This window comes from Ictalurus punctatus, chromosome 6 (genome assembly GCF_001660625.3).
Source record: "Ictalurus punctatus breed USDA103 chromosome 6, Coco_2.0, whole genome shotgun sequence".
Taxonomy (NCBI): Eukaryota; Metazoa; Chordata; class Actinopteri; order Siluriformes; family Ictaluridae; genus Ictalurus; species Ictalurus punctatus.
The window spans coordinates 18,923,813-18,944,269 of record NC_030421.2 but is presented as its reverse complement, the minus strand read 5'-3'; the positions used below and the strand labels follow the sequence as shown (position 1 = coordinate 18,944,269).

At 38.0% G+C, this 20,457-nt stretch overlaps 1 protein-coding gene across 2 annotated transcripts; it reads left to right on the top strand.

Annotated features, from left to right (window-relative positions):
* Positions 1-38: 38 nt before the first annotated feature.
* LOC108266124 (uncharacterized) lies at positions 39-6,700 on the top strand. 2 transcript variants are annotated; one of them, XM_047156133.2, is made up of 9 exons: positions 43-291; positions 842-1,006; positions 1,430-1,666; positions 3,139-3,465; positions 3,546-3,881; positions 3,970-4,092; positions 5,241-5,318; positions 5,843-5,871; positions 6,035-6,700. In XM_047156133.2, exons 2-9 carry the CDS (start codon positions 877-879, stop codon positions 6,083-6,085), a joined length of 1,311 nt encoding a protein of 436 aa, XP_047012089.1. In that variant the 5' UTR covers positions 43-291; positions 842-876; the 3' UTR covers positions 6,086-6,700. The 2 variants fall into 2 exon arrangements, with proteins under 2 accessions (XP_053536911.1, XP_047012089.1); XM_053680936.1 differs by lacking the exon at positions 1,430-1,666 and having other exon boundaries at positions 39-291.
* Positions 6,701-20,457: the final 13,757 nt, after the last annotated feature.

Below are 20,457 nucleotides of genomic sequence, written 5' to 3'. Positions count from 1 at the left end.
GGAGGGACTGTGGGAGTCGTCATAGTTCAACATGAGTGAGAGAAGTGGTTGTAGTAAGCGCAAATGAAAAAGAGAAAAAGAGGAGAGGGAGGAGTCTTTAGTAAGGCATGTATCATCTATTCAAACGCTCTTCAAACAGAGCCAGGAGGAGAATCAGGGTGAAGAATTTGTGAAAGATGATGAGCAAGCTAACCAGAGACTGGAGGAAGTGTTAGCAGTGCAAGTGTTAGCAGTGCAGCACAACCTGAGGCCGAGGCTAGCAGGAGCAGCAGCGCACAGGGGATTTATCAGGTGTCTGACATAAAAATCTATCATATCTCTTGATATGTCTTTAAATATTTTATTTTGTGGAAAGATGAAGGATGTAGGAACAAGAAATCAAGGAGGCATCAAGTAGAGTAGTGAGATGCTCCCTATATCTTGAAACATAAAGCTTATAAAGTCACAGCATTCAAAAGTTGGTTTATTTCTCAGAAGCCAGTGCATGTATGTGCACATACACGATAGTTAAAATAACGATAGTTAACATTCTGAAACTTGCTTTACAGAAAAGTGTACAGTGTATCAGTTCTGACGTGATGAAGCCTACGTAGGACACTTGCTACATGCCTTTTGTAGTATTTTACTGATGTGTTTTATATTACTCATGCATTTTAATCGATGCAAAGTATTTCCTTTAAATGGCCCAAAATGGTTGTTTTTAAAGGGAACTGACATAAGAAAATATTACTACTATTTAAGTTGCTACCATGCCCAAGACACTATATCTCTTCATTTAATGTCTTCTAATATTCATATGCCAGGTGTTTTAAAAAAATATATATTTTTGTGCATTTTAAAGGGTAACTTCAGCTTTCACTTCCTGTGAAGGTATTCATGCAACAAAAAAGAAGCAAATTGTCTTCAGTTCTCCATAAAGTGGTGATAACCATGCACCTCATGCTGTTGAATGTCTTTATTTGGGTATCAATATTTTTCTGCAGAATTCAAGCTGAGTTGACTAAAGGTGAGTTTTTTTTTGTTTTTTTACTTTATCATTAGACATATACTATTAGAAAAGTGTTTCCAGTGTTTAAAATTAGAATAAATTCATGTAACTGTGACCATACATATTATACTACATATACTACTACTAGCATTTTGTAGTAATTTGCCAGGACACTACTGATCATCTACCATGAGACTGGATATATGGATTCTTGCAGATGTCCTCCAATACAGGTGTTCTGTAAGAGTTAAGGCACAGGATCCTGCTAAATACTTCTCTAGTCAGTCCAAAAGTCAGAAACAGACAATTCTTAAATATATAAACAAAATATTATTTCACACTGCTTCTGCAGGATACTTTAACAGCAACATGACAGACGCATGTGTTAGTAAAAGTCTTGATCTGCCAGCAGTTCTGGTTAACACTCTCTGTTTCTAAAAGGCCACCATGGAACTGATGTGACACTGAGCTGCGAGGTGTCTGACCTCCCAGAATCCGCCACTGTGCAGTGGGAGAGAGAGGAAGCTCCAGTTCCTAACAGCACTTTGTTCTTCAACAACACTGCCTACATCATTTTACACAACATTGACCATCACAGTCAGGGGAAATACTACTGCACGCTGAGACATCGGGGAAAGAAAGACATTTATAGGAATCAAACACTGGAAGTGTCTAAATGTGAGTATGTTGTGTAAACAGGAAAACACTCAAGTAATTGTACTTTGTTACTAAACTAACTATTATTTTGGAGTATTTATACCATACTTGAGTATTATTGAATTAGAATACATGTCTGCTAGATTAAAAAAAAAAAAAAAAAAGTACTTCTACACCTTACTTTTTTAAAATTTAGACCATAAAATACTCATTACAAGTTACAAAGAACTCTTCTCTCATCCAGCCAATGATGATATTTGTAAATATAACGGACTTCTGTTCATCAATGTACAAAAAAAGAAAGAAAGGAAGAATCTTGGATTCTGGGAGGTCAGACACCTCACAGCTCAGTGTCACATCAGTTCCATGGTGGCCTTTTAGAAACAGAGTGTTAACCAGAACTGCTGGCAGAGCAAGGCTTTTACTAACACATTCGTCTGTCATGCTGCTGTTAAAGTATCCTGCAGAAGCAGTGTGAAATAATATTTAGTTTATATATTTAGGAATTGTCTGTTTCTGACTTTTGGACTAACAAGAGAAGTATTTATGTAACAGCCACTGAGTTCAGCAGGATCCTGTGCCTTACCTTTGGTGACCTCCTGCTACTGTACTTAATGCATTTAGCATTATAGCTATTCGTGTGTGTTTGAGGACTGATAAGTCACCAGACAGCAGTGTTGAACTTGAGGATGAACGCCCCTGGCCCTACCTGGCTAAAACGTTTCAATGTGCATGAGTAAGCTAAGACTTGCATAAAATGAGGCATCTCCTTTGAAGTAATGGACACTAATGGAATCTAATTCGAAAAATTGTGTTTAAATACATTTTGCTAATTTGCTAATATTAACTGGCCATATTTTTTCAATTAGGTTTGACTATTTTCTTTGCTACTGCCAGGTTAGACTAGTATTACAGTAACTAACATAACTGGCTAGGCAGAAAGTCAAATTCTACCTAATGGTAAATTTTGGTTATTTACATGATGTTTTACTTCTGATTAATTCATTAGCAAGCTGTGTAGTGTTATTTAGTTAATAGTGCTAGTTTTACATGACAATAATCTTCATCTTCACATGAAAACTTGACATTAACTTAATTTTGTAAAAATACATGAATATATTTAAATGTAGCACCTTTTTATTTTTTTACTTTGACTTGAGTACCTTTTGGGCTGGATAGGTCCACTATTAATTGCATAAGATTTTGATGCATTATCTATACCTTCATTTAATTATAATTTCTGAGTACCACCCCATATAAACGGACTATCCAAAACCCTCTTCCTTGAAAGGTCCAGGCAGCCTGCTAAATTGGATGTTTTTCCTGATAAGCACCAGCATACAGTTCAATCTGAAATCAAAACTTTTCCTCTAAAAATGTGCCATTGTCCTGTCCTGGTCATTGTGGTGCATGCTGAGGTCTTAAATTTTAGTTAGCAATAATGAAATTAAGAGAATACCTAAAAGTGTCTTCTGTTCTTGATGTCTTTCTAGATACACACACAAAAAAAAAGTATATTCTATATAGAGAAAGCTCCAACAGTAGTAATTTGGCCCTCATCTGCAAGTCCAAAACGTCTTACGACAGAATAATGTGGATCCGCCATCTAAACCAAACTGAAGAGGTAATGATAGCTGCAGAAAGAGCGAAAGACCTTAGAGTACATGGAGTGATCGTACCGGCGAATCATTCATCCACATTCTACAATGGAACTGATTTCATCTTTCACATCTCACCTGTGAAATTCAGTTACAGTGGAACATATAGATGTCTTGTGAATGATAAAACCTATTCATCCTTAACACTCCACACTCTAAGAGGTAACCCATCAATGAACCCTTTTTTTTCCAGTAGTATTACACAGAATACTGTTAGAATTATGTTCTGACACATATTTTAGTCTTTGCAGAGCCCTCTGTGATGATCTGGAATCAGTCAGTGGTTCTGACCTGCGAGGTGTTTGATGTGACAGAGCGAGTTATTCTGGCCTGGCTGAGGATGGAGGGAAACAGGGCAGTGCTAATTAAACAAGAAGTCCTGACACAAAGAGACATGATGAGGAGTGTCAGTGTAACACTGAACAGTGTCTGTGAGCACCAGCTCCACTGCCAGTGTGCTGTGTTTACTGAGAACACACTCAGAGCTCTGGCACCAATAATGCTCCACCTCGTCCCATCATTAAGAAAAGAGCCTCATTCAGCTATACCAAAACATACCACGGCTCTCCTCAGCCAGGGTAATCCTCAGCCTGCAGTAGCAAGCTCATTGCAATTCTCTTCTCCAATTCATTAACATTTTGGTTAGAATGTACTGTGTCTCTACAGGAAACAGTGTGGAAAAGGGCAGTGACGCCCAGGCTGTGGTCACTGTTGTGTTTATTGTGTCTGGGTGTTTGGGGGTTTTGCTTGGAGCTCTGTTGTTTTACAGACTAAGAAGACCCTCCAAAGGTAAACTGACCTGCTCTTCTATAAACACTATGAGTTCTATAAATACTGTTCCTATCAACAATAGGTTTAGGATATAAAAACCTTAATTTCAAGATATAAATTCATACTCATCATAACTAGTGTCTAGTTAAAGCTGCAATGTGCAAGGTTTTTCAGATAAAAAAAAAAAAAGTTAAGACAGGGGAGTAAACAAATATTCCAAAATACTGCGTGCTGTACCAGAGAACACGTCGTGTGCCACCCTGGAAATCCTGTCATTGGCTAATGAAATTACATACACTCACTAGAAGAAACCAGCTGTGGAGGTTTAGTTTTTTCATTTAGCTACAGTGGATATAAACTTTCTACACACCCCTGTTAAATTTTCAGGTTTTTGTTATGTAAAAAATGAAACGTAATAATTCGTCATTTTTCCCCCCACCTTTACTGTGAAATAATGACAAAAAAAGAAGAAAAAACTTACAATAATCTGGTTGCATAAGGGAAGAGATTCTGATTAACTCCCAAATAAAGATCCACTGTTTCTTCAGGATTTTCTTGACATCTTTTTGGTTTCATCTGACTGCTGAAGTCATAGTTCTCAAAGAGCTTACTTAGTGTGTGCTGGTTGTCTAGTCACATTGGTGTGCACAAAAATGTTTTAATTCTCATAACACTTCTGTAACACTGAAGATATGACAAGATAATTAGCAGGAAAAGATATCTGTGCTCTAGTGGTGTCTTTATTTATTTAGGAATACTACTTAGTGCACATTATGTGGTTTGGGGAACAGTACAACACACATAATGAAATGTTGTTCTGGGAACAGCTTACAATAACATTTCTCTACTCAAATCTTACATCTTTGTTTGAGTGTTCTTGTGTATTACTCTAGATGTACGCTCTGTGATAGAGATGAAATGTAGCGTTGATCCATGTAACTCAGATTCAGCTCAGGGTACCAGAGGTATAACTTACAATGTTACTATACTGTGGTCCTACCAGTAATGTATCTAATAAACATAAGTTACAGCAAATGACTGGTAATGTAGATAAATAATTTTGCTTTTCTAAACATATTTGATTAATACAAATGTTGCTTAAGGTAAAGATATTGTATCTTAATAGCACATGTTGCATAATAGCTGTCATTCTTTCTCACTAAAAGCTAACATGGTAAAAGCAGAAGAAGAAAAAGAGGAAGAGCTCCACTATGCCTCTATCACCATAGTGGAACTTGAACAAGGTAAAATGTTTGTACACTACAGAAAAAAAGGTTTCTCTGCAAGTGAAAATATCTTATACAGTATGTAAATATTAATATCTTACATAAAGGCATGTTGAACCAATATATATATATATATATATATATATATATATATATATATATATATATATATATATATATATATATATATATATATATATATATATATATAGTAAGATTATCTTCCATACAAATAAGATTTCAAGTATGAAATTAATAAGAATGTCTAGAAATATAGGACAAATAATATAAAAAATATTTCTTATATTATTATATTTCTAATATTTCTTTCAAAATTTCTTAATGAAATCAGCTTTTCTGCTTCTCTAGCTCTGCCATGTCTTTACTACTGAGTACAGTATAATTAGTTATTGTATATGAAATGTTTTGGATTTGTAAACCATATTCATTTTGGTTCTTAACTAGACCACTGCTGTTCTATGTAATAAACTGTAAAGTAGCTGCTATATAACTCACAGTAGTGTTGTAAATGATATTTGCAGGAGCTAGTGGGAATTTTAAAAGGAACAAGGTAAGCAATAACCAATATATTCCCATTTAAGCTTTTGCAATTTACACAGTGGCTCATGAAATGCGGTATTCAGACATGAGGTGCACTGACAGACATTCGTTGCTTTAGTAACTGACAAACTTTGTGTCTGTGTTTTGTCCTTTGTGTGATTTACTGTAAATAGATGCCAGGTACCAGTGACTCAGTCATCTACTCAACTGTCAATGTAAAGTGAAGAGCTGGAAGCAAATGTAAGCTGTACTATATAATGGAAATGCCAAACTTGTTTTATCTGTTAGCTCCAGTTCTCCGTCTGACCTTCCTATGCTTCCTATCTATTGCAGAAATTAATATTATAGATATATCTTGTTCATCTTCAAATGGAATACATGTAATACATGCTATCTGTATTCATATATTCATTTAAAAATCTTGTTTGACCACAACATTATTGTGTAATGTACTTTATACAAAAAGGTGTACTGGGAATTTATAAATCAATGTGAGCTAGTTAGCCGTCATGCTATAAAGTGAGTGTGGATTCTGCTAGGGGAGCAAAATAAACAGAACCTTTGGCAATATTGTGTCTGAAATGTCACTTACTCTATATTAAGGTCTTGTTATAGAACTGTTATATAAAAGCAACATCACACTCACAATTGTGTGGTTTACTGAATATCAGCATGGCTGTGATTAGTTACAGCACTCGTCCTGTCACCTCGTGCCTATGGCCGAATCACAGCCGTGCTAATATTCAGTATAACCGCACACTTATTCATGCGCTATTGCTTAATTTTGCACATTATGGTCCTGGCAACAAAAAGTAATGTGTTATCAAATAAAAAAAAATCTCTCCACCCTCCACCTGTCATCATTTTTAGCTTAAAATGATTATTATTATTTAATTATTTTACAGCCATTTATCTTTACTGGTTACTTGAACTGTTAATTTGCTTGAAATAATTTTAAGCCACACATTATCAGTATGCAAAAACACATAAGAATTAAGGTAATAATAATTACTAGACTTGTATCAATGGTATGTGCTAAATTGTTCCAAAGATTCATGAAGACACCTTCAGGTACTTGGTTTTGAACCTCTGTTGTGTAGTTTTGGCAGTACGCTTAGGGGTTTTGTCCTGTTGGAAGATCAACCATCTGCCCAAGTCTCATGTATGCTAGAACAGGATTTCATCTAGAATTGCTTGGTATTTCTATCCATCGTACCCTCAACCTTGACCAATGTCCCAGTCTCTGCTGATGAACAGCATCGCTACAGCATGATGCTACCACCACCATGCCTCATCGTGCGAGTACCGAGTTGAGCTCTCTTTAGTGGCTGATTATGCTCGGACGGTCAAATAAATACACACACACACGTCATATCAAAATGCAGGTCTGGCCGAGTATTCATGCAAACACAGTCGGTTTTGACTTAAGTGAATGTAAATTGTTGGGAAAGAAATCGGAGGTGTGTCAATACAGTATATTGGATTTGTGCATTAGGTCTTAAACTGACAGCAGTCTAATAAACCTGCTGCTGTCTGTGTCATTAATGTTAATCACACAACAAAAGACAAAGAGAAAATCACTCACTCACTCATTTGAATTCAGTTTTGAATAACTTCAGTTTCCATAGTATTTCTTACTAGAATACTACTGATAGACCTACCTGAGAAAACGTATCTGTCATGTATCGTGGTTGAGCCAGAAGCAAGTGCAGATAATAACATTTATTTAAACAAACATACTATGAGACAAAGACACTAAGACAACTTGGTATAACACTGTGGCATGCAACAAAACACCCAGACATAAACAACAAGCCTCTAGGACAACGAAAGCCCAGCAAACAGTGCAGACAAGGACTATATATACATGAGTGCTCATTAACAAAACATGAGTCAGGTGCAGGTGGTCATGTGACAGCTAGTGCAGTGCAGTGGCTGATGGGAAGTGAAGTCCAGAGTTTCTTGATCCATGACAGTATCGTTATCGTGAAATAAGACTGCAGTCATATCGCCCACCCCTAAACATTCCATTCTTGAATTTCTTATAAAATATGAATAAAATACTTCTTAATCTAATAAATATCATAAAACCTGCTGATAGGGATTTTTCCCGTTTAGGAATTAAAATGAGAAAAGGTTAAAGAACAGAGCTATGTTCAGAAATGAGTTTGTTGTCATTCATAGAGAGATTAAAAGTAGTAATAAAGCATGAAGCTTGTTGTTATGACCTGCTGCTAAATGTAACTTTACTCTGGACTCTTGCTCTCAGGTTCATTTGTATTTTCATACACTTGTATTATAAAAAAGTTCTACATATACCTCTTTATCCATTTTTTTTCTTTGAAACCATTTTTTTGAGAGGAAACTAGTTGAGGTGCGATGACACGAAATAAAATATTAAATGGCAATAGCAAGATTTAATGGTGGTATTTGTTGTTACATTTATGTTGCTGTTGGTTTGTGAAGGTTAAAATATTAATTTAACAGCTCATTGTTGAGTTTACAATTGCAATTTCAAATCTTTTTTCAATTTAATAGCTTTCAATTTAATTACTTTCTTGACTTGGACTTGAGTCCAACTCGGCCCCTTTTGCACTCAGACTCGGACTCAACTGATTAAGGACTTGGTCTTGACTCGAACTCGACAAAGGTGGATTCAGACCCAACCCTATTAAATTAATTTGACTTGTTACCATAGAGGTGTTCCATGAGGTGCTACCCACATTTAATAGTTTCTTGAATGAATAAAACTGTTATTAATTGTACACCTCAAATTTAAAGTTCGCTAAGGACGTTAATGTAACCAACCTCCCCCACTGTGTTAATTTTCTACTGGGCATTTATCTGTTCTCTGTGAACTCCTCATGTACTGATGTACTGACCTTTGTAGGAAAAAAGGCATAAGATATGGTTTTTTGGGTATCCCAAAAAGGCAGTCAATGCAGTTTATCTGAAATGTATTTAGCTCCAAATCTAACTGCAGATCTAGTTATTATCCTAAAATCATGCTTAGATCAGTATACTGTATTTGATTACAAAAAAACAACAACAACACAGAAACCTTTTGTATAGTAGTGTTTAATGTATTCAGCTTTGTTTTACTAATAGGACTCACAGTAGTGGGTCCAGTGTAATGGAATCTAGTAAATTAGTAATGGCTTAATTTAATCAGAGCATTATTGAATCTAGTCGTTATAGCTGGCTGGTGAGGAAGAACTTGTCCGAGGAAATGATGCCTGCGGGTGCAGATATACTTAAATGTAGAAACCAAAGGACCTAAGCTGGGTGAAGAAATTGAGCTAATCAAGGGCTGATTACCCCAGGGAGGGCAGTAGGGGACAAACAGCGTTGATGAGTTGGTAAATGATGATTAAAAAATCTTCATAAACTACCAAATTCAGTAAACAATGAGGACCGTCTATGACACTGAATCTTTTGTTGACATAAATGTTTGATACATTTAAAATGGACATCAATCTATTGGACAATTTAAACTATGCCCTTGGAATTGACTGTTGAAATGTTAGAAATATTCTAAATAATACTGACCAGTATTAATAATGTCTTATGTGTATTAACTATTAACGTACAAATGAGATAATAAAGATATCGGCTGTAATGACACATGCTGGGCACTAGAGGCCGATATTGTTATACAATATTGTATAAAGTTTTGAATCTGATGAGAGAGGTAGCTCTCGTGAGTTCGCTGAATTTGTCCATAAACTGATATTTTACAAGGTGTATACAACTATTATTTTAATGATATATTGTATATTTAATCAGTAAAATGGACGTGCACAAAATTCTAATCTTGTTTGTCCAAACGGCCAAATTATTACGATATCATACTGTCCTAATTTGCATATCAAGCTATCATGTTAAAAGTGTTTGTGTACTTTTACTACACACACACACACACACACACACACACACACACACACACACACACAATCCTTCTGAGAACCTTCTATTAACATAATTATTAACACAGCTAATTAATGCTTTGCTATACCTAAACTTAACATTATCTTCAGTAACCAAAAGGAAATCTATTGGCTCTTTTAGTTTTTAAATAACAGCTGCAGATTATGAGTTTTGTCCCCACATAGACAAAACTGTCAGATATTCAGATAATTGGTCACCCAACCCCTGGTACACACACACACACACACACACACACACACACACACACACACACACACACACACACACTTACTTCATACAGTATATTGTAATCTGTATGGATGGTGTTATAAAAGCAGCTCTATAGACTGTAAATTGCATTATTGAGAAGCCCAGGCTGTTCTCTTCGCTTTAAAAAAGTAGATGGCACTGTTGCCTTACAGGAGATAAAACCTAATTGTGTCGTGCATTTTACAGGAAAGTTATGCTTAGCTGATACATGACATGATAAAATATTGTAATGAGATTCAATTTAGAAAGTACATTTTACATATACATTATAAGACTATTACATATATGCATGATATTCAGTATTAGCCAAATATATGAAACACAATGTTATCCTTATGCCAATATGCATTTTTAAAGTAATGTTACCTTGCATAATGCAGTCTCTCTCTCTCTCTCTCTCTCTCTCTCTCTCTCTCTCTCTCTCTCTCTCTCTCTCTCCCTCCCCTCTCGCTCCCTCTCCTGCATCAGTGCACTTCAGTTTTCAGTCTTTCAATTTAAAATATAAAGGTACAAAAATGTAGAATTGGAATGTCTTTATCAACAAAGCACAGTGCTCTTCATGTGTCCAAGGTTCTTCTGTGTTATAAAGATTTGTTTCTCCATTCAAACATGTGTGAGGAGCCTTGGAGTTGGAAGGCTCTCGCTTGCTGTCAAGGTCTTCCAAAGCAGAATCCTTCAGTGGTGAATTAGAAACCATAAAAAAAAATCTCATTCATTCACCACAGCTTCATAAAACAATGGTGTTTGGATAGGAGGTATGAAGCAGGTGTGGATAGAATAGGAGGTATGCAGAGGAGAGCCTGCCAAGGTCACCGCATGGCCTGCTTCACACTCTTGTCTCTAGTTGTTTGGTCCTCATCGAGGAGTAGATACACCCACATCATGCTACAGGGAATTACAGCTGTAAGCCCCAGGAACGGTGTGAAGATAGGTTGTGTCATTGTATTTCCTTTCTGAAATAGTGCATGAGTTACTTATTCTTATTTCTGCAAAATATTTTAGTCAAACAACACATTTCTGTTCTCTCTTTGCACATCAATACAGTCAAACCCGTACACGTCAACATAGATTTAAAACTGAGGCTTATGCTAACTCACATTTGTAATGACTGGGAACATCCACATCATAAGAAGCTACGCTGACTTGAAATGATAAAACACATAAACTACTAGAATATATCTTTTTATCAGACATGCAAAAACTCAGGAGAACTGAAATGTATGCTTTAAAGGCCAGCCTGGAAAAAAAAAACGATATCAGTAACAACGTTAGCTCTTAAAAATGGTGGGAAAGTTTCACATTTGAATCCCTGCATGTTTCATTAAAGAAGTACATCTAAATAACCTGGCATCTGTCTACGTTGATATTATATGTACATTGTGTCGATTAAAGCATATAAATGAAAAATGTCTTAAAAGTTCCTTGTTTATTTGTTTGGTCTGGTTCCATGTGAAATTATTACTATGGTGGAATCATACCTCTGACTGACATTTTCTCATATCTCAGAAATCTTTAAATGAACTCAATTTGAACTGAATCCCCTTGTATTGTGTACTCTTCCTACTATAATTCCACTATCCAATTTCATCCAGAGGAGAATAAGTTCCTCAGTTCCTCTAAAGAATTCCTGAGGGAGTTTTTCCTCATAACCGTCACTTTGGCTTGCTCATTAGGGGTCCAAACCCAGATTTCTCTAATGCTACTTTGTGACTGTTGTTAAAAGCACTGTATAAGTACAGTAAAAGCTGGGGGAAAAAAAGAAAATTGAGTTCTGTTTAGCGTCCACAGGGACAGGATGAGGAATGCTCTGTCTAAAGTTTTTTGATACTTTGGTGCCTATTACCTTACTTACAGTAACCTATATAATATACATTTATAGAGCTTAGGCATTATGAGACCTTAGAAGTATAAGGTTCTGTCTGAGAACTTAAAGAATTTTAAGATATTCACATAGAAACTTTCAATAAAGGTTAACATAACAGAGAATAAGCAGTACATCCAGGATTTCTACTATTTTGCGATCACAGAAATGAATGTCAAATCAAGCAAACTGCACAATATTTGATAGGAGCTTGCAAGTTTTCAAAATTACCACACATTTTCTGCGGATTTGGGCCAAGACACACCATTTAATATCATCACCACATGCATTCGGCCAAAGCCCTCTTCGATTCACATGCATCAAATTAAGTACACCTAAAAGACCATGCAAAGCAATTTTGTGCAATTGGAATTTTGACAATTCAAGCAGTTTTCTGCAAAAATAAATAAATAAATAAATCACGAAAACTCAGCAAATTGCATCAAAAATTTTAAATAAAAGCTGCAGTAAAATCAAGCATTTTTGGCCAGAAACAATTACAAAAGAAACTCTTAAATCCTGTACGGACTGAATAAGGTTAAAGCAGACACAGCTTTTTAACCTTTTTTAATTTTTTGATTTCACATATATACAATGGCATGTAAATAACATCTTTATGACATAAATTTATTGTTGACAATAAAAAAAATCCTTATAAATGGATCTTTACATATTCTAAAAACTACTACTACTACCACTACTATTAATAACAACAACAACAACAACAACAACAACAACAACAACAACAATAATAATAATAATAATAATAATAATAATAATAAGTAAACAAACAAACAAATAAATAAACTAAAATAAACTAAACTAAACCAACCCAAAATCAATTTCAGACTGTAATGAAAGCAGATGGGCATCTTTACAAACGTTATAATGGGTTTATTTCTCTGCAGTCTTCTGTGCTCGGTGCAAAGCTGATACAGATGGTCGAGGATTAGAGGGAGCAAGCAAATGCCAGCATGAACAAGGGACGCAGACTTAACCTTTTCTGTCACTGTAAATGAGAAGAAGACCACTTTCCTTAAGATCTCTGCTCTCTTACAGCTGCGACTGTTCATTAGGATGAATCTCATGTTGCCAGAGACCCAATGTATGGACTTCAACTACAATTTAATCATTTACTACCTAGAGGCATTACAAAAATCCTCATCTCCTTTAGTCATATCTGATCACATTTATTTACATCATTTGTTTTAGCCATTTAATGGCCCCAGCCTTAAATGCTCTTTCTATGAGAATGTACAAGGTATGAATAAGTATTTAGATCTAGTTTCTATTCAAATATCTAATGGTAGCTTTTCAGTACTACAGAATAATACAGTACATGCATTAAACATGCCTTAATTAGCCTTGGGGTAATGAAACCACATGTCTTTTGTCTTTTTATGTGAAAGATAGTTTTCTGTGGCATTCATTTTGAAGTATGAATATTCAAAGTGTATTTTTGAAAAGTTTTTTTGTGATATAACAGGATGTGTGCTCAAGAGGAAATGAATATTTGGTGGAAATCATGCTAATGTGCTTGTTAAGGTGTGGGCGGAGAGCGGTAGCGGAACTCTGACAGATCTATAAATCTCACCCAGTCTTCTATGAAACTCACAATATTCAAACTTACATATAACTCTAGAATACAATTATTTTGTATTACATCAAGGGAAAAAATCTCATATTTTTCAAAGCATACCTGGTTACTATTTAGGGATAATTATAAATAAAGGAATAATTACGCCATTAGTACTGGCATTGCCTCACCACATAATAGCACAGTATAGGAGATGTGTAGATGCAAGGATATTCTTCAGGATGTGTATTAGTAAAAGCAAGGCCCCATTGGAATGAAAAGTGCAGACCCTCACACAGCAGTTCTGCAGTTTGTACAAGAGAGGGAATAAGTGCATTGTGTGAAAGTGAGGCTACAATGATGGACACACCACCAAGGTGCTCAGCTTCCATCCAACCTGAGTTTCCTGTAAGCTCTGGTGCAGTACTGCAGAGGAGAAAACTGAGAGGAACGCATGTTTATGCTGCCCGAGGCTACTAAGATTTCTAACTTAAAGGAGCATCTCTGCCTTTTCCCCCAGCTTCTAAATGAGGATCGAGGCTCAGCAAAGCAGGAGCTGAAGCATTGCAGGTAGTTAGCAGAAGAGGAGGAAAAGGGCAAAGCAGCAATGCTGACATTTCATTAGCAGTGGAGTGGAGTTTTGAGGGAAAATTGGGCAGGCCATTAGATGAAAAGGCGGGAGGAATAGAGCTGCAAAACAATAATTTCACCACATAACTGATTTGATTAAAGCTAGAGGATAAACTAATCAGGCTGATGATCTGTTCTCTACATTTCTGACTTCACATCTGCCATATTACATGACATATCACATTATAAACATTGTAATCAACAGGCTGTTGAGGAATAACTCATTAACACATTATGCATTAATGTGTACTTAAAATCAAACCTCAAGCAAAGAAGGTTCCCAAGTTCTCCCACATCACCCCATTGCTGCATTCTCTCCACTGGCTTCCTGTAGCTGCCCACATCAAATTGAAAACACTGATGCTTGAGTACAAAGCCAAAAACAGACTATGTTAAGGCACTTAACACACACCACCCTGCTCTGCACTCCCTTCAAGCTACAACCACAGCTCGACTCATCCTATCATCCCTCAAGGTACAAGAAAGACATATATCAGGAATTTTCTTTACTCTGGCTCTGAGGTGGTGGAATGAACTTCCCCTGGCTGTTTGAGCATCTGAGTCACTGGCCATCTTCAAACTTGACAGCACTTGAATCAAAACAAACAAACAAAAAATCCCTTCTCTTTTGTGTTTACTTTACATTCTGTACTAACTTCCACTAACAGGGTAATAGCTTGATTTTATTCTTAGTCCTGGACCTAGTGAACTAGCATGAGGATATGTTTTTGATAGATACTATAAAACACTCTGGACAAGGGCATCTGCAAAATGCTGTAAATGTTAATGTAAATGTAAATGTAGGTATATACAGATGAACTCTCTCTCATGAGCTCCATTAGTTCTCCATTAGAGATGGAGGTGGAAAATGGCTGAGTCGATCACCTATAGTCTATAGCAGCACTGAAAGTGTGAGAGCTCTGCCAAGAATCTATAACATAGTGTCTTGCTGCCTCATACCTGCTCTGACACACACACACACACACACACACACACACACACACACACACACACATACACACACACACACACACACACACACACACACACACACACAGTTGCCATGCTACTTCCTGCCTGCCTGCTGTTAACCAGGAAACACATCAGTGCTGGTGTCAGTAGCAGGCAGGAGGCTGTAAGTAGTCACCTCAGGAGGCATCTAATGGATTACCATCATAATTCACTCATTTGGTAATGAAGCAATGTAGAGTTGATATTTTCCTGCAAACAAAAACAGACTTTTTTTTTCAAGAATGAATGATTAAAAACAGCTGTAACATCAAATTCAGTTAGCACCACCGCACCACACTGTGATTACGAGCAAGACTAGAAAAATCACTGTCAAGCTGAAGCATAACATTTGGCAAACTAAATTAATGACATTTCCAGCTAACATTAGCAGGGGAGGCGGGAAGGCAGGCTTTTGTGTGTTATGCTATAGGAAAGCAAACTGCTCAGCACATTTCATTGATTCTGTGATAAATAGCAAAATGATTTTACAATTGCCTGACTGTGTTATTAAATCCCACTGGTGCCGCATATAAATTCAGAACATTCTGAACACTGCAAAATATAAACTGTATGTTACTGTTCACTAGTTATACAGTACAACAAACTGATAATGGTTCAGGCTCAACTGGAAGCTAGTGTGACAGAAAATGATTCATTGTAGACAATTAGATTTGCTATTCCACCTTAAACTGTCACTCATTCCACCTTAAAATCACCATTTCCCCTCTAGAATGCTCTGAATTTACTACCATTACACATCTGTACACATTTATGCAAGACATAATTGTACACTGACAAGTCAATACAGTGATCACTGACCACCAAAATCTTGCCTCAGTCACCACAAATCCTTTTTTCTGTCCTCCTTTCCAGGGGACTCAGGGGGTTGGAGATTTGCCTACAGAACTGGGCACAAACTCCAAACCCATAGAGAGAAAGGTCTCGGCGCAGCTTTTCTCTCTCTCTCTCTCTCACTCTCTCTCTCTCTCTTTCTCTTTCTATCTATTTCTTCAGTGTCCTCTGGCTGTGGCCACAGTAGTGATTGGCCCCATCGACATGATGACGCAGATTACTGGAATCTCAAGAGGAGGAGATAAATATTTAATGGCCGCTGCTGTGTGGCCTTGTTATGGATGCCACTGTTTTGCCGTTAAGTGCCATGAGCCTGTTATTTGTCATTACATATCTTTCTTCCCTCTCTCTTTTTGTTCTCTCTCCTCTGGTCTTCTCTTCTCCTCTGGAGAATTTCACCTCCTCTTCACCTTTTATACTGTACCTGCAGCTACTCCTTGGACAATCCTGGGTGTTATTATTGATTCTTATCCTTCTTATTCAATTTTTTGCATGCATATCTCATTATCTGGTTTGCTGATTAATGCGATGTAATCAATCACTTGTTTTCTCCTCTTATTATGCCTTTTTCATGCATACTCTCCTTAGTAGTGTCTTTATCACTTTCTCTGTGATAAATGCCTCCTGTGGCTTTGCCTTTTTTCTCTTTATCCCTGTTTCCATTATTCTCCCTCTTTCACCACTCCTATCTTCATCTCTGGATCTCTTACTATAATGGACTTTTTCCTCTGACACCACAGCGTCCGCTCCTCCCGGAGAGCCTAGTGCAGACATGCTCTGTGCAAAAGACTGGAAATTGATTTTTGGTGCAGACCCGAGCGAGAGCGTCTATTAAGCGGGAACAGGATCCTTCATTAACATGAAACCTGAGGAAGTTAATGTCAAGCGAGCCTGGGGGGAGCGAGGATAAACTGACAAATCTGCTGGCCGTGATCACAGAATATTATGTTTGTGGTGCCTTATGTGCATGAAAAGGGGGTACACGTGTCAAGAAGGAGGGGCAGAACATGGTTACATTTGTTTCATGGCATGATGGAAAATGGAGAGATTAAAAATGTGTGAGACAGAGGCAGGGAGAGAGAGAGAGAGTGTGTGCATGTAGGTGTTTGCATGCATACCACCCTTCTAATTTGATTTTCGAATTAAAGGCAAAAGCAGCCAAGGGAAATAGAGAATGAGAGGAGAAGAGGAAGTAAGAGAGGCAGAGAGAGAGCGAGAGGGAGTGAAGGGAAAGAGAGAAATATTTATAATTGGCACTAGTCCCTCATCTGATAACATTAAGCCTGATTCCACAACAACAAACATAATGGCTTTTGCAGACGGTTCCAGCCATCATCTCAATTACGATGCAATATTTTCTCCTCCCTCGTCTCGCTCTCTCCCTCCCTCATGCTTTCAACCTCGTTCAAGCGATTGGTATTTTTTTCCTTATCATTATAATATGTGGTACAAAGCATGAAGCAGTTATCAGCAGCAGCCGAGGCATGGGGTATGAAGTTAGCATGCATTTCTGTGTGTTTCACACCAATACACACACACCAGCAACATTAAGCAGCTGAAAGACTATGTGTGCATTTTGATGATGAAATCTTGGTTCCCCACACCCCTGCTTATTCAGCAACGTTATAGACAAATTGCATCAAATACTGTACATATTGATGCTTACTCCTTCTCTCCCTCCTGCAGGTTTGCCAGTATAAATCTGCAAAACTAAGGCTCAGAGGCTTAGACTGCTGTTAAATATGACCCTGCTTAAGCATTCTCCGGTGTGATATATGCATATTGGAATGCAGTTCACCAATTAGAACTCTTTAGACTGCTCCGTTTGGCTGGGGGTGGAGGTGGTGATGGATGGTGGAAGAAGTAGGGGGCGGGGGTGGGGGTGGGGTGGCAACTGCAGCTGGTGTCATGGTGGACATTCACTCAGGCTGATCAGAGGTTAGCAGATAGCGGTCAGGGGGAGAGATAGGAGTTGAGGGGGGGTGGTTGTGGGGTTGTGGGGGGTGGGGGGGCTTTTATTTTGCCATCCATCACTCGGCTGCGTTTGGCGATCAATAAGGCCCATTAGACACTTTGTGCTCTCGGCGGAGCCCTGCTGCTCAGACCCGGAGCGCCAAACACTGTGGCATTTTCAGTTTCAGCAAATCGACACAGACCAAACGCAGCAGCACCCTGCACCCTGCTAGAACCTCAAATTAACATTGCTGCGTAAAATCAATCACCCTGATCGCCTGCACGTCTCCAAGTGAGTGTACTGTGATTGGGAGGGTTATAACATGGTACATACGCGCGTGATAAATATGTAAGAGATTGGCTAAAGAGGCCCCATGCATCAGGAGTGTTCAAGTAATGTGAAATTGATGTCGCTGGAGTGGATCATCAGTGCAGAAGCATGACGCTGACGAGGGGGTTTAAGATGCATAGCCCCGAAGGTTCAATGAAAAAGGGGGTCTCACGGCCATCTCTCACAGTTAATATTACAGCTGGGGATGCTGGAAGGGTGTGCCAGTGATGGAATGGTAGAGGCTCATCCATTCAGAGCTTATGACAAACTGAGGGACCTCAAGGCCTCATCTGTTTTGAATGGCATTTGAAAATAAACTGTGGCTCATTTCTGAAGCAATATTATTTGTCACTGTTAGTGGCGAAGGTTGGTAGAGCTCAGAATAGTAAATGCATAGCAACTGGTTTCCAAATCTGTGGGAACCAGATCTGGAGATCGTTTATGTTAACAGCACACGCTAACAGTAATGTGTTTTTGATGAGAAAACAATGATGTATAACAGTATGTGGGTTAGTTTTCAGGCAAATGCACAGAGCCACTTCGATTTCATGCTCTTTGCCAACTGTTCACACATTATGCATCATAATTGTCTTGGCTTATATCCAATCACCACAGGTGGCATGGAGGACATAATTCTATATGAAACAACAGGGCAGAGCAACTCAAAACCAGTGCTACCCTTAATTATTTTTTCCCCATCACAGGATCATGGAATAGACTTAAAATGCTAGATTTCTGTGAATTCCCTACATGTGAATTGTAAGTATGTGACTCTCCAAACCTGACCGATGTCCTCACTGCGTGTCCGATGTCAACAGGATGTAAAATCCGCCCGCTACACTGCATGCAAACCAATTCCAAAAAGGTTAATTAAATCAGTGAGCCTAATTTATTCTAATTAACTGGCTGTTCGGTACAGCAGGCAAGTACTCTAAGTGCTTCATCAGTGGTGTAAAAAAATGGAAATAAGGAAGTGGAGAAATGGATGAAAAGTAGATGCATAGCTTCCAGTGCCTGGTGTAGTAGGCAGAATTTTGGACAAAGATGGAAAAAAGGCCTGCTGAGGTGTAAATGTGTGGGTGTAGATGGTCCTGGTACAATTTTCGGCATTACATGTCGTGCATATGAGTGTAATTACTTTCTGCGAAAGCTGGCATTTCTTCTCCTTTATGACAGGCACATCAAAAGGCAGAGTGTACTGGAAACCAGCATGCTGCTGCAGCCCCCATGAAATTAACCCTTCTGGGGAAGGCTCACTCCCTTCTCCTCCTCTCTCTCCCTTTTGCTTGTTTTTTCATGCTCTGTGGATCACCATAAGCCTCTGCAGTGTAGAGCCGGCGTGAACATTACGCTTGACCTCCGAAGCCTTTCATCTTCTCTTGTACTCCAAACACACCATGCCCTTCCTCTGCTTGCTTCCACAGTGTGTTGTTCAGGATCAGACCTAGAGGAAGCATGTTGTCAACAGAGCAGCATTAAGGGATGCTAACAAATCGCATTCTGTGCACATACGGCTGTCGTTTTGTCACCATGGAGGTGTGAGACAGAGAGAATACATTCATTCAGACAGAGCTTGAACATGAAAATTTGTCTCTTGACTTGCAGTAGCCAAGTGAACATCATTGATTCACTTCAGTGTAACACTCAGTGGCCATCCAGTTGACTAACACTCATAACAACACCACTTACCAGCCCTGCAAAGGATGCTCTGGCCACACTGAAAAATGTATGATCTGCTCAAATCTGTCCATAAAAGCATAATAAACCATCAAGACGAAGCCAGACGAGCTTCCTGTCCTTCTCATGCCTGTGTCGCACCACAATGAGTAGCCAGATGAGTCCTGCTGTCCTTCAAGCTGACCTTGTTAACATATCAAATAAGAATGGAGCCTGACCTTGTTAGATGTGTGGATTTAATTAACTTTGCACACTCTGGAATGGCCTTCAGAGAAGGAGATGATGTGCACCAAATTTTAAGCTTTGGTGTAAACCAGAATACAAGCAGGTCTTTGTGGAGGGACAAGAAGTGTTGTAGCTTCTAAAGTTACAATTGTACAATTGTACAACAATAAAGCTTCTACAAGAATTTTTTTTTTAAGCAAACCTTTCTGTTTTTTTTTTTAGCTTAAGCATAAGCATGCATGCAAATCATTATACATGCTGGTCAATCACTCATTATATCTTT

Excerpts from the sequence above, each read along its gene's own strand:
- LOC108266124 (XM_047156133.2), top strand. The coding sequence starts at position 877 with ATGCAACAAAAAAGAAGCAAATTGTCTTCAGTTCTCCATAAAGTGGTG. Across the intron at positions 5,319-5,842 it reads CATAGTGGAACTTGAACAAG|GAGCTAGTGGGAATTTTAAA; the intron begins GTAAAATGTTTG and ends TGATATTTGCAG. Across the intron at positions 5,872-6,034 it reads GGAATTTTAAAAGGAACAAG|ATGCCAGGTACCAGTGACTC; the intron begins GTAAGCAATAAC and ends TACTGTAAATAG.